The 15296-nt window shown below is 37.1% G+C and overlaps 1 protein-coding gene across 11 annotated transcripts in view; it reads right to left on the bottom strand.

The window, feature by feature from the left end:
- Nucleotides 1-15296, bottom strand: part of BPTF (bromodomain PHD finger transcription factor) — a 90167-nt gene that overhangs the window by 22852 nt on the left and 52019 nt on the right. For 7 of the 11 annotated variants that reach the window (XM_077832958.1, XM_077832954.1, XM_077832961.1 and 4 more), the window contains 9 exons: nucleotides 14909-15044; nucleotides 13361-13612; nucleotides 9431-11849; nucleotides 6470-6594; nucleotides 5429-5557; nucleotides 4419-4569; nucleotides 3179-3302; nucleotides 1206-1452; nucleotides 317-481 (listed from right to left, as the gene is read on the bottom strand). In XM_077832958.1, coding sequence (XP_077689084.1) covers nucleotides 317-481; nucleotides 1206-1452; nucleotides 3179-3302; nucleotides 4419-4569; nucleotides 5429-5557; nucleotides 6470-6594; nucleotides 9431-11849; nucleotides 13361-13612; nucleotides 14909-15044 — 3748 coding nt within the window. The remainder of the gene's footprint in view (nucleotides 1-316; nucleotides 482-1205; nucleotides 1453-3178; nucleotides 3303-4418; nucleotides 4570-5428; nucleotides 5558-6469; nucleotides 6595-9430; nucleotides 11850-13360; nucleotides 13613-14908; nucleotides 15045-15296) is intronic. The other 4 variants (XM_077832959.1, XM_077832965.1, XM_077832956.1 and 1 more) reach the window with 3 other exon arrangements.

Raw genomic sequence — 15296 nt, 5'->3', positions numbered from 1 at the left:
AAAGAATTTTGCATTCTAGGTTGTCGAAAGAAATTAGAGCTTCTGATTATGCACTATGGAACATAGAGTAGAAGACCCAAGGTCATGGGTAAGAGCAGGCAGAAATTTAAGATACAAACCTACAATTTTTGCCTGAAAACAACTGCCATTGTTTTGGGGGCAGCAAAGAAAAAGCTGTAGAGACTTATTCCGGTTGGGTAGTTGTGGTTTTTTTTGTTTTTTTAAAAAAAGAGGCAAGTCACATTTTATTTCACTAGGAAAATAATGTTAATGCAATCTGAATTAGAAAGTTAGAAGATACATTTTTTACCCCTACCTCCTTGGGTTGATGGCACATTAACGGCAACAATCTTGCTGTTTGCTGGAAGTGGTAACTTTGTTATCACTTTGCCTGCCATAGTTACTGGAGTGCCTGCAATCTGGAACGTCTGACCTGTGCTGGCAATGGTTGTAGCTGATGTAGCAGCTGTGCTGGTAGCTATTGAAATAAAGTCAATTTTTGAACTTTATTATTATTAGTAAATATGACTTGTCTTAAGTATAAAAGAGTAAAATTGGAAGGTTATTATACAACCACTTTTGAATGAGTCATCATTTCCCCCTCATTATATCTTTTAAAGGTTTGTTGAAACAATGAGTTTATGCACAGAACACTTTCACCATAAATATTACAGATAAAACTGGCATAGATAAGAAATGAAACAACCTGGCTTGTGAGTGCAGGAAAAATATTGGCCTAAGGACAGGACATTCATCTTTAGACAAAAATAATTGTTCCCCAGCTCCCTCCCAAACTGGTAACAAAGTTAACCACAAACATGAGAAATTAAATCCCAATATTGCTATATTATAGAGAAAAAGTTGGTGTGCTATAGAAGCAATGACTAACAACAGGTTCCTTTAGTGACACCTAAGGTATGTCTTCACTACCTGCCGGATCGGCGGGCAGCCATCGATCCAGAGGGGATCGATTTATCACATCTAGTCTAGACACGATAAACTGACCCCCGAGCGCTCTCCCATCAACTCCTGTACTCCAGCGCCGCGAGAGGCACAGACAGAGTCGCCGGGGGAGTGGCAGCAGTCGACTCTTCACCACAGTAAGTCAATCTAAGTACGTCGACTTCAGCTACATTATTCACGAAGCTGAAGTTGCGTAACTTAGATCGACCCCCCCAGTATAGACCAGGGTACAGATCATTTACCTGCTGAGGACTGGCCTTGTTTAACCCAGGTAGCGAAAGTCTGATGGAAGTTCTTGTTCTGTTGGAATGTTACCGTAGCTGGAGAGCCCACTTTAGTAGTAAGCACTACTTTGGTTCCAGTAGGAACTGGGCCTGTTAATGGGCCTACCACAACCTTCTGTGGAGTGGAGGCAGTGGTTGCAGTACTGCTTGCTGTAGTGACCGTAGTGGCTGTTGTAGGTAACTGCTTCTGTTGTTCCAGTCGCTTCTATCAAAGTTAGAAGAAAAACTCAATGAATGAATGAAGAGTTAAAATTTGTGGATTTTGCAAGGGATGAATACCTAATTTTTCCCACTGAAAAATAAGGTATGCAAACAGGATCTAGCAAATCTAAATACTAAATTATTGAAGCAGAATATATTACAGATTGCTATCAAGCTATCACAATTGACATACACATGCAATATTATAATTTGCCATAAAATACTTTCTGTATTGCAGATGTATACATTCCACTGTGCTACACTGCACATTGTATACAGCATCTTTTGAATGCTGTACATTATCAATCCAGTGCATTTATTCACTATTCTCAAACTATCAAGAAATATGAAAGATCAAAAGGTAGAAAGTTTTTTATCATGATAAACTACAGTCAGAAAATATATGCCCATATTTTGGGTTTCAGTATGTGTCCATGGCTTTCATCAATTTCAATGACAGATGCAAACCTGTATTACACACACAGCTCAATTTTTAATTACTGTTGGCTTTCCTGAGTTTACTGCTGGCAGCAGCTTTATCTTGCTAATGGTAACAAAGTGTCAGAAAGTGAAGATATCTCCATTTCTACTTTATCTAATTTACCATCATCAAAAGAATATCATTATTTAAAGTTTTTCATCTGACAATGAAGCCAATCTCCAGCTTACTCAAAACCATATTCAACAATCCCTTACATGACAGTAGGCTTCCCATACTGTCACTATCCTAAGCAATGGTGCTTTTTTATTTTAGAGAGACTGCTATCTACAAGCAATTTAAAATGCCAATTGTAATTTGCATGTTTTCCAATATATTTCACGTTGAGCAGTGCTCCTTATCAATTTGAATCGTGACTGCAAGTCTGGGAAAAGTGGGTAGAACTGCTTAGGCACCAACATTATTTCTTTTTCACTATTTACAAGTGAATAAATAATGATTTAAGAATTAAAATAGCCATGATTTAAGATATAAAATAGCATAAACATTAGAAAATAAAGTAATGGGTTTGTAAGTTAACTAAGGGTTGGCATTTTATTTTATGCTTAGATAATTCTAAAATACTATTTGTGGTATCAGTCACTAACAGGCAGAAATGTATTCTCTACAGACAATACAAAACAAAAGGAAAAATGAAACCATTCTGGAAAAATCAGGGTGCAAAATAAATAAATAAATAAAAAAATCAACCTGCGATCAGGTATTGGGGATTATTAATTAGCAGGTTAAAACACAACCCTCCCCTTCCATGCTTGTACCCAGACAAACTCAGGGTTGGACAAAATCAAAAGTTTTGTCCTAATTCTAGCATGGGAACCAATCTAGCCAATTTCACAGTCAACTGTGTGTTGAAGCTGCTTTCCATTGGACTGTGGAATGCTTCAGATCCCACCTGGAGGATGCTATTTCACACCCTCCTTTTAAAAGTGGAAGAAAAACATTTTTGGACACAATCTAAACTGGGTCTACAAAACTGAAAGACAATTATAAAAAAAAATCCTTCTTACAGCCCAGTACTTCAAAATAATGTATGTATTACGTACAGTAAGTAACAATGTTTACTATCTCAGTGGGAACTTTCCAGAATGTTGAGTTTGTATATATACTGGAAAAGTTACAATTATACTTGAAAAATAGCATTACAGAGGCATACTTTATTTCTTGTGTTTGGATGTATGCAGACTAACAATGCAAACTTTTTGACAGGTGGGACTACTAATGGCTCCCCCACCTGCTGGGCAGCCAATCGTTGCTGTTTTAGTTGAACCTCCATTTGGGCCTTGAATTCCTCAGCCTTCTTCTGTTCACTAACCTTAGCCTGCTGCTCAACTGCCTGTGCCTTTTCTTTCTCCACCCTGCCAAAGACAAGCAACCAAAGAAAAAAATTACTACTGTACACAAAAAGGCTATTTCATTTTATCCAGCTTAACCGATTTTTTGAGAATTAGTCCTGCTTCTTAGACTACTCCCTGAAATATTCTAAAGCAAATTAATGCAATGCCTTTCAAAGAAACTATTTATCAAGTCTGTGGTCTATAACTATTCCTCAGACGTTCTTGTCAACTGCTGGAAATGGCCCACCTTGATTATCACTACAAAAGGTTTCTTCCCCCCACCTCCCCGCTCTCCTGCTGGTAATAGCTCACCTTACCTGATCACTCTCGTTACAGTGTGTATGGTAACACCCATTGTTTCATGTTCTCTGTGTATATAAATCTCCCCACTGTATTTTCCACTGAATGCATCCAATGAAGTGAGCTGTAGCTCACGAAAGCTTAAGCTCAAATAAATTTGTTAGTCTCTAAGGTGCCACAAGTCCTCCTTTTTTTTTTTTGCGGATACAGACTAACACGGCTGATACTCTGAAAACTATTTTTGAGAGACTGAAAACACCACTTTTTGCATAACACCAACAGTTCAAAACAATAGCATTTTGTTAGATAAGCAAGATAAAGGTCTAGCTATAACTTTTCCTCTAAATGTGAAGCACTGTGAATATTCCTTTCATGTGAGTGTACTCTGGGACTTAAAGGCTGACTTTACCCTTTGTTTTAAGGGACACATTTGCTTCATTCGTATTGCGAATGATTTAAAACCTTTATCATTTTAGTAAGTAATCTGCATGTCAGAAGGACTCATGCTGTACAGAAATACTCTGTTGGCACACAACACTGCTTATTCATACAGCAGTCAAATAATAGTTTACTTAGTTACTACATACTAGATTAACACAAAATTAGTGTGTAGGTTTATAGATCTGCCACAATTAAATTAGTTTCTGGCATCACCAGTAACTTGCTCCTTCAACTTTAAAGTTTGCCCATTTTTAAACAAGAAAGCTAAGACAACGTTAAAAGCTTAATTTTTTATTCATTATGGGTATCACCTATAGCTTGGGCAATCTGGTTGGAGCATTTATTTACCAATGTACACACAAACTAAAATGTGTCATTTAAATTGCATCAGTTTACCTTTCAGCAAATGCCCTGATCTCCCATAATTCCAGTTCCTCCTCTGCTACCCAACTTTCAATGATAACAGGTCCTGTCTGCTTGGGCGTTTCTGGCCTCTTTGGCCTCAATGCACTTGATCGAAGGCCTTTCCTCTGAGGTGTAGGAGTTTCTTTAGAGAAAAGTCAAACATTCATTAAAGTAAACCAGGAAATAAAATTAAGATCCAAATTTAAGGTTATTTAGTGTCAATTTTTATACTAATTCTGAAGTGTTTGAAAATGGGGGTTATTCAGAGTAAATTTTTCAGACAAACTCCCACTGAATTCAATGGCAGCACTGTTAGGCCAAAGCTGAAAACTTTTAAAAATTCTAACCTAACTGTTAAAGAAGTAATCTGAGTATCATTATCCAAGACTCTATAATAAGCAAAACAGATCCACAAGCTATTTTTGATTTTCAGGAAGCTAGAAGCTAAAACTGTACTTAGGAGGGCTGTTAGATTTTAATGAAATCAGGAGAAAAATATAATAATGTCTAGAGTTTTAAAGATCTGTAGGGGTAGGTTCATTTTAGCTTCTTTTGTATGATGGCATGGCTACTGAAAATCCAGAGAAAGTAAATATTACACACACACACAAATCTGCTGTTTTTCAGTTGTAACCTACTTGAATCTACAATATCATATGGTAGATTAGATATGGAGTTGGGTTAACTTTTTATTAGTTGATAATTTTCTTTTAACATGTTAAGGACAGGATATCCTGCTTATAAAGAAGATTTACTGTATATTACCCCATTCATTTTTGCAAATCTCATTTTAGAAACAGGAAGGCCTTTGACTTTAAGATAATAAATCTAACAGAATGACTAGATTGATTTGTTTAACACAACTGAATGGAGAATGAATACTTATCTCAATTTGTGCAACAATGCCCTCTCCTTAGATGGTCAGGGTTACCATAAAAATTTGGTTAAACTTATTTCTATAAAGTTTATGACGACATTTGAAGACTTATAAACAAACATACCTTTTGGAGCCTCAGGTACACCAATAGGGCAAATGATTTTTCTTATACAGTACTCTGAACGAATTCCATAAGGACCAACGTCTCTCCGTTTGATTATTTCAGTTGTTGTAATTTCAGTTTCAGATGTTTCTACAGTGATTTAACCCAATACGATGTATTAAGTTAGAAAATAAAAGGTAAACAATTTGTTCATCAGAAATAAAGACAGGAAGTTGTGGAGAAATAACTTTCAAAAATCCATTGAGTTTCACAGGCAAGCATAAAAGCTATTTCAAGTGCCTGCATGAACAGGCTCAGATTTACAAATCTGGATTTTTGCTTTTACCTGCATGAAGGCATGTGTGTACATAACTCCTGAATTGTGCACATGGAAATAAGGCATGCACAAAAGTGTGCAGGCTGATTTGAAAATATGGGCTACAGTGAGGAAATCAAAGAATACTGCAATTAAAAATGGCAGAAATAAGTGATTGTGTGTGCAGATTGGTTTGGAGTAAACAAAAAACAGAGAAATACATTTTAAGAGACAGCCCACTCCTAGAACCACAGGAGGTGTAATATCAGAATAGATTGTCTACCTCACACACTGGCCAATTTTCATTGTCAGAGGAAAATTTAAACCCCACTCTTGTGTAAAGTAACATTATCACCGGTAAGAAGGTGTAAAATCCTGGCATTACTGGGTTCAGTAGAACCAGGATTTCACCCAAGGTGAGGGAAATTTTTCTTAACCTCAGATGATCATTCTGAAGTAACTGTTTGGAAGCAACTCTACACACTTTGTTTCTGGTTAGATTTTTTCAAAAATGTACACAGAAAAGTAAAGCATTTAGATTGAACTGATTCATCCATTTCTCCAAAATACTCAAAATAAGTAAAATAGCAATTGGTATAAACCATATAATGTTAATTTTATATGATTTTAACCAACTGAAATTTGTGTAGCATATTGCACTTTTCTAGACAGACTCTCAGTACCAATATCCTAAATTAATACAAACTATTCATTTTTAAAAAGCAAAAGCTTGTAAGAAATACTACCTGTGCGTGTAGTTCCTCCCCCGGGTGGGGGTTTTGCAGCCATATCATCCCAACGTAAACATGCCCAGAGTAACCGCAACATAAGGCTCACCCCAGCCAATGACTTCACCGTTTGAAGTCGATATCTAAAACAAGCCACAAAGAAAAAAATAAAATATGTTACATTTTAAACTGAACACATTAAGTTCATGACTAACCAAACCAAAGACTCAAAGGGTTTTCATTTTATCTTTTCAGTATTTAAGTAGCATGAACACTTGTAATTTATTCGGCTCCTCAAACTCTTTGGAACTCATACTGCCCTAGATCTCCAGAAGATGTCAGTGTGTACTGCATGTGTGGATCAAGGCTGGATACATGACAGGTCCCCCTATGTACTCCACGGCACAATGGGATAAGATGCTGTACCAAACACCCCTAAATTCTGCAATGTCAGTTTGTCGTGTCCTTCAAAAATATCTTTTGTTCCACATGACCCTGGAAAAAGCCCTGTGCAAGAAACATGACAGTCTATATATTCTATAGTGTTACAGAATAGAATTATCTTTATTAGATGACATATGAGGTCAAAATTCGGAAAGCATAAAATAAAGACCTCCACTTTTCTTCATAAGTAAATGAAACAGGGCCTTCTATTAGTAGGCATGTGTTTAAATGGTCCAGAACAAACTGACAAAGATAAAAACCTAGCACATTCTAAACTAAGATTGAAAAGCCACAGAAGAATGCATAGTGTATATTTGTTTTGAAAGTGTCTGCAGCAAGGCACAGTCACCTGTTGATGGCACTGTGGAGGGCCTAACTGTAAAAGTTTCTCTGAGTTTATTTCTACATCCTACCGACAATGCATATACAGAATTCTCTTAGGAAGTGGGTAAAGGACACGTGTGCACAAATACACCTCATCTTAAGGTGATGAGTTGGGAAGTGGAGGATAGATTAAACATATTTTGATGAAGAGGAGAGAATTTTATCGAGTTATTTACATGCCATTACAGGAATGACACTGGGCAGCTGGAGGAACATGCAAAAAGGGGCTGACCAAAAGAATCCTTCCATCGAATACCACTCAGAGGAAAAACATATGGAACTTAACAGACAGCACATACAAAAGATATGTAGGTACAATGCAGCCTTGTTTGAGATCTAAGCAATATCTGACAGTGCAGGAAGGAGTCAGATTTAGCACAAAGTGGCTAACACTAATGTCTGAAGCTGGGAGTTTATCTGAAAAGTACCCAGGGACAAAATTAGGGGGCTCTCTCAACGAGTTAAGCTGAAAAATTAACAGCATCTCTGCAGGTCCATAAACTGCAGTGAAGATTTTCTGCAGGAATCTGCAAATCCCTCCCCACCAAAGAAACTCAGTTTTCAGCTGTATTTATAATAGTGATTATTATGATTTAAATATCAAAGATAAAATATCAGTGCCTGATCATAATACTGCAGATTTTTGAAGTAATAATGGGCTGTAGAAACAGATCAAGAACGAATCAAAAGAAACTTTCATAACACAATTCAGCAATAGTTATTGCTTTTTAAAAATAATGGATTTGGTCACCTTTTCTTTTAAGGTGAATACAGAGCAATTAGAATGATTCTTAGTAAGCACTTTGTGATGAGAAGAGACTAAAATTGTTAAGATGATTCTCACTAAAACCTCGATTATGCATCATTAAAGTTACTAGGAGTTTTTCCATCATCTTGAATGGGAGCAGCACCAAGCCCTAAAGCATGAGAGTCTGTGGATACGCAGTGGAATTAAGGAAGAGCTTTAGCAGGCAAATCTACAAGACACCATATACCATTCAGGCCCAACTGTACAAAGAGTTTTGTGTTATAAAGAAGAATAATCACATAAAACCAAGAAAATTAGGCTGTTGAAAGAAAATAAAATTCAGACCCTGTCTACATACACAAAAACATGTTTAAACATGGTTATGGCTAAAAGTATATTACAGCATATCTTACATCCACACAGACTATAAAAAGTAAATTTATAACTACATTTTAAACGTAATAGAAATTGTGTCTACACTAAACTTTCTTACATTTCCCACTGCTCCATCTTCACCTATGGGAATGTTAGTACAGATTGACCTCTATTTTTAAGCATCCTATCTAGTGTAGATAAGGCTACTGAAAGAAAAACATGGGACTTTGAAAGCCGTTATAACATTCCCTCCCACCATCACCACCAAAACACTCGACAAAAAGAAAACATTTAATGCAGCTGAGCCACAACCATGTTTAAATATGGTTAGTATTATAAACAGTCTCAGAACTATTTTGTTCCAACAGGTTATTCTACCTATTCACCAATTATAGGTAACATTGAGGTTCCATTTCCACTGGTCTTTAAACAGAGCCTGAGAATCAGTTCCATATAAATCTATTTCCACCACTTTTGTCTAGTGTGGACAGGATACTTTTCTTTTATGGTAAACCTTTCTACGACACTGTTTTAAATTCTGGTTTTATGTTGTTTGGATCCATCTAAAAACTGGACTTGTAACATGGGGAAGTTAGTGGACAGCAAGCTAGGGTGTAAATTTACAGTGCACTTCCTACTCTGGCACGACCTTCGTGGCCTAAACACATTTACTGAGCACTTAATGCACCCTTGTCAGTTTAGCTCAGAGCTAAACTGCCAGAGGGCATTTTTGTGCACAGTAAGAGGTGTCGCTGGAATAGCTAGTGTGCTGTAAGTTCACTCCCTAGCTTGCTGTGCAGTAGCTTCCCAGAGAGACAATCCTTACATCACCTGTAACCAACACCTTTAGTGATTTCAGTGCAAACCTGTGTGTGGATGCTTATTTTGGAATAAGAATGCCCTATTTTGATGTACCTTAAGTCAATAAAAAATTACTTTTTGCATGCCTATTGTACTGCTTCCATTTTTACAGTTAATTTCATCCCATCCCAAATTCTTCTTTAAAAAGGTAAACATTAAGTATGTACCTCCAAGTGATACCAAAAGTTGGTCTTGGGGATGGATACGGCCAAATATCCATGGCAGGTTTTGCATTGTAGTTGAAATAGGGAACCTCTCTGATACCTCCTCTTCTGGCCAACTTTTTTAAATCATCATTGGGTAAAACAAATATACTCTTTTTACTGCTTTTGGTAACAAATTTTCTGTAAGATGGCAAGGCTGTTCCAGAACGAGTCTTTTTGGGTCTCGAAAATTTCATTAACTTCACTTTATCCCTTGTGGAATATTCTTTGCTCACAGTCATGGAAGTCACTAACGTGCCTCCTGGAATAGTTAATGAATCAGTTACTGTTGTTGTAATCACAGTTTTACTGTGCTCCTGTACAGAGATGACATCAACATTGCTGTCTGCAGCAGGTGCGGTAAGCTTAGTTACAGTGGTGGTGGTAGTTACAGTGGAAATGGCACAATTTTCTGTAGATGACACCATAGTTTGTTTATCATCCTTGAAGGCTGACAACTCTGCTACTTTAAACACCGTTTTGGATTCTGTGGAAACAGTTGATGTTGTGGTGGTCACTTCTGTAATAACAGTTTTATTTTTTGTTTTATTTTCTCCATTGATATTTTCAACTTTATTATACATCTGCAGGCCATTCTGATCAGTAAAGTCACTACTCAAGCTAGATTCCTCACAAGAAGTTACTGGTGAGGGTGCAACGTCCTTACCCATAACAGCTTCAGTTTCCATGGATTCTGCTTCACTAATCACATTTTCCTTACAGGAAAGCTGTGCTTGTGTAGAAGCACTATCAACAAAGTTGGATCTTTCAAGAGAATGCTGCTTTTCTCCAATATTTTGCACACATTTGGACATTTTATTTGGAAGCAGAGGATACTCTCCAGATTCACCACCAATCTCCGCAGAACTCTGTAAACATGATTTAGCATCCAAGTTATTTTTTAAATCTGTATCCTCCATAGTGATATCACCATTCATTAATGGCTTTACAGAGCATTCTTTAATAGTCAATGGTTTTATTTCATGTTCAGGAATGGATTTACTAATATTATTGACTTTAGATTCAATATCACTCCCTGCCTTAGTATCACAGGTATCTTTCATTAAGCGTTCTTCATTTGACAATATCTTAATGTCACTGTCTTTTCCATTAATTTGAAATGCCACCGATTTCTCTCTCTCAACTTTAGTCTCTATTTCTCCATTCTTATTGTTCTTTTTGTCAGTGATACTTTTTAGATTCAGCTGATCGAGACATTTGTTTATGGTACTTGCTTCCATTTTCTGTTCCTGACCCTGCTTTTCACCATTAGCTTCAGTGACTTTAGAATTCAGTAAATCATCACTAACATTTATTCCACCAATGTGTTCAGGAGTTTGGCTTTCAGGTGTTTTTCCTAAAGTTAGCTTGGTTTTTAATGATTGTTTCTGATCAAATAAAATCTTGTTTTCAGTTTTACCATCACTGCTTTTCTGAGCAATATCTTTTCCCTCATTATTTTCTTGTGGGGACACTGGTTCAGAATGGCTTTTCAGCGTGCAATTATTTTCTGGGTCACTGACCTGTTTTTCAGGTTTTTCTTTCAAGGTTGCTTTTTCAGCAATGGGCTGAACATCTGTTTCACAGCTGCTTTTAGTTACCACTGGCTGTAAGGGGTTTTCACATTTACTCTGAGACACTGTGGTATTAAATACTTTTTGTTCTGAAGATTTTTCATTGTTTTTTAAGGTGCCACTCTTGCTTATATCTTCTGTGTGTGTTTGTTTTAAGTCATCCATGAGGGGATTCTCACTCTCTCTCTTTTCAAGAACTTCTTGTCCTTGACTATTATCAGTAGCGACTGGTTCAGAATCACCTTCTTTAGTGATGTTCTGAACTGAGCTTTGAATTTCAGAGGCATCATCCAGTACTTGGCCTTCTCTTTTTGACAGTCTGTCTATGGAAGGCAAAGAAGGCTGGTCTGGTTCACTGGTTTTTGTACAAGGTGTACTGCTGGTTGGCAAGCAGTCCTGAACTGAATCTTCAGTTTGGATCTTACCTGAAATATGGGTTCTGTCTTGGGGAGACATGTCAATCTGGCTTCCTTCTTTTGCTTTAGTTGTTTGTGGCTCATCTATGTTTTTCTGTGGACTCACAGATCTACTGCCTACAGGTTTAGAACTAGCCTCCAGCTTCATCCTTTCTAGGCGCTGTTTTTCTTCCAGCGTAAACTGTTTTACTCTCCTTTCAAGTAGTCCATCTAATTTTGATGTTTTTACTTTTCTTTTGTAGCAAGTCCTTAAGTGAAACCCCTCGCTGACATTGATTAAATCTGCTTTAGAGTGAATATCCTCATTTTTTGTGGGGGATTCCATTTTTACATCATCTGTCTCCATGGGTTCTTCTTTGATGGCTCTATTTATACAATCAACTTCTCTTTCCGCTGTGAACAATAAATATTTTTGAATCAGAAGGACCTCTCAGTAATGACAGTACAATAAATAACTTTCAATTTTACATGAAGTTTAAAGTAATAACTGCACTTACAGCAGTACACATGTTCAAAGGGCTGGCTAGACATTAACTGGGCTAGGAAAAGCATGAAGCAGAGAACTCTTAAGACATTCGCATACGGTACGCTACTGCAGACAAGTAGTATGAAATACAATGACTAGTTTTTAGTCAAAAAACTTCACCTGAGACTCTCAAAACTAAAAAGGATTTGTTAAAAGATTTCTTGTGCTTTAACATACATAAAAATACATAACATATATCCTAGGTAGTATATATATAAATGTGACAGAATGCAACCCTGTATTCACACACCCTACACACTACTGTAATAATCTGTGTACAAGGCTTGCCTTGTGAGGTATCACTTAAAAACTTATGCCTTGTTGATCAGTAATATGGTAAAATGCATGTAGCAACATTGTGTGTAAAGTTATAGATAAACATCAGCTGAAATCAGGACTGAAGTGTGTTTCTCAGATAAATCTGGGGGGTGGCTAAACCAGTTTCTCAAACACAAAAGGCAAGCCGATGCCCCAACCAGGTATCAACAAAGCTAATGGGCCACCACCTATCAAGGGGCCATTTTTTGGCAAGGAAGGAGGGCAGGGACAAAGATCTCCATCTTAGCAGTGAAACAGCATGAGGTCTCCTTCCTCCACCAGACCAGTCTCTTGGTTCTCAGCTGGAAATGTCTTTCAAAGAGGGACTGAAACTATAAAATGGAGGGGGCAAACACCTCAAGAGGCCCTCTTCTCCCTTCCCCCTGCCCTTCTTATTCTCCACACCTGAGAAGACAAAGAAAACAGCCATTGGATTCTGGGGGGAGAGTTCCTGACTTGAAGACTTTGGTCAGTAATGCTATTGGAAGCACGTGGTGAGAAACTTTACTTGAATCTAATATAGTTTAAATCTTTATTTTTCTTGTAACCATTTCTGACTCTTGACTCATTCCTTGTACTCACTTAAAACCTCTCTTTGTACTTAATAAACTTGTTTTATTGTTTTATCTAATCCAGTGTTTAACTTAAAGTGTCTGGGTGACTCCACTTAAGGCGGTAAACTGGTGTATATTAGTCCCTTAAAAGAGTAATGGACTTAATATATTCAGACTCTCCAGGAGAGGGCTGGGCAGTATAAGACATACATTTCTGGGGAAGAATCTGGGACTGGGAGTGTGGTGGGGTCACCCTGCAGTATAAACCAAGGCTGGTGAGAGCCAGAGTGTAACACAAAAGTGTGGCTGGCAGGCTGCAGTTACACACAGATACTCAGGGTGTGACTTGCATGCTGGAAGGCTGTTTGTGAGCAGCCCAGGTAGGAGCTACTAACAGCAAGGTATTGTAAGGCACACAAAATTGCAGGGCAGGGGTAAATAGTCCCTCACTAGTCTGGACTGCACCCTGATATGTCACATTCAGGTCTGAAATATGTCTATATTACCTTCAGCTTTTGCATTATCTAAGTTTTCAGAATTCATATCAATTTCCACCTTTTCTTCACTCATTTTGTTTTCTTCCTTTACTTGGGCTCTCTCCAAGGTTTCAGAAATTTCTATTTTCGTTTGGTCCTTCTCTTGTGGATCATAAGAATCTTTTATTCTTTCTTTAGAAGAATCAGTCTCTATTTTTACTTTTGCTGGACTTTTTCTTTTATCCAGTTCGCACTGGTTTTCAGTGGTAACATCATTCTTTGCTATTAGCAATAGATTAAAAAAGTAGAAAAAAGTTTTAAATGTTTTAACTTGCTCAAAATAACTCAGTACATTTTGTTAATGATTTAATTACATTATTTCCTCCATTTCACAAGCATCACGTACACTATTTTACCTTTTCAGCCCCCCTGAAATCAAAGTTAACCACGTGGCATGGTTAATATGTCAAAAGAGAACCCAACACTTCAGTGATATATTCAAGTAACAGGCTCAAAATGTTGAATATATACATGTATGCTATGGGCCCAATCCTGGAAAATAGTAAAAATTTCATCCACTGCAGGCTCAGGCTCCTTGGTCTGGATTTTAAAAAGCAACTCGTGTTTTTGGAAGCCCAGTGTGAGATACCTTAAAAGGACCTTATTTCCAGAAAGATCTGAGCACCCACCCTCTGAAAATCAGGCCCTTTTACAGTGTCTCAAGATAGGCTTCCAAATTATTTATTTATTTATTTATTTAATTTTGGCCTATACACCTTAAACCCTGGATGGACCCAACTATCCAACTGGCAAATGTTTTGTGCCTGACTGGCACTCTGGACTCCATGAGGCAATAATAATCCAGTCTAGCAGTTACAAAGGGAACCCAAAGGCTGTGTCCACAAGTAATACAGCAGAGGGAGCCTGCATGTTTTTGTGGACTCCAGAAAATGTTTTTAAAAGTTTCATAGCAGTAAGTTCACACACAATGTTCTAATATTTAAAAGGAATTCCAAGATTAATTGCAAACCACTACTTTTCTAAATAAAATTGCAGACTGACAATTTTAAGGGTCAGCGGTACCAAATGGAGCTTAGGTCACGTTCATTCATAGGACTGCTTCCCCATAAAAATTGAAGTCCCGTTTCATGATTTCTGTACAGACAGGCTTCCTTCCCCATTGCAAAAACTATGGTTTCCAAATCAAGCTGGTTAATGGCACAATATTTGATTAATATAGAAAATAGGTATATGTCTACAATAAGTAGCTTATGAATGCTATTTTTGGACATAGGTTGTCCACGAACAAAGCAGATGTGAAGATGCACATATATAAGTACTACAAACTACCTCAACTTCATAAATGAGCCAATTTAACATACATGATCAATTTTGTAGGACAGCTGAAATACACGCTATATACAGAAAAAAGGCGACAGCAAATTCCTAAAGTTTACATAGAACACTATTTAGAACAAAGCCTACTTATCTGGGATGTTTTTGATGCAGTCTACTAAATATGCAGTAAATTCAGTAAGTAGTATGTTATGAATTCAAAATAAATAAAATTTCACTTACTTGGTAGCACTTTTCTGTAATTGACATTAGTATTTCCAGGTAATTTAGGCACAAACCTATGAACATGTGTTTTACTAATCCAGCTCCAACCACCATATCCTGTTACTCTATATTCCTCTCCTTTTTGTTTCCAAACCTGTTAAATATTTTGCAACATTAATTTTTTAAAACATTGTTTACTGAAACCTTTAAAGACAGTTTAAAGAAGTGTGGCAAGTCACCATAACACTATTACTTTGCACTTACGTCACACTTTTCAGGAGTACAATACTTTAGGCTGAAAGATTTTTATTCAAGAAAATTCATTACCCCCCTTAATCATTTAAATGAGTTGGGTGCTGGTAACTTCTTAGACTACTTCCTCCCTTGTGTGATCTTGCTTTGTTTG

Source organism: Eretmochelys imbricata, chromosome 14, assembly GCF_965152235.1.
Source record: "Eretmochelys imbricata isolate rEreImb1 chromosome 14, rEreImb1.hap1, whole genome shotgun sequence".
NCBI lineage: Eukaryota > Metazoa > Chordata > Testudines > Cheloniidae > Eretmochelys > Eretmochelys imbricata.
This window is presented reverse-complemented; position numbering and strand designations above follow the sequence as displayed.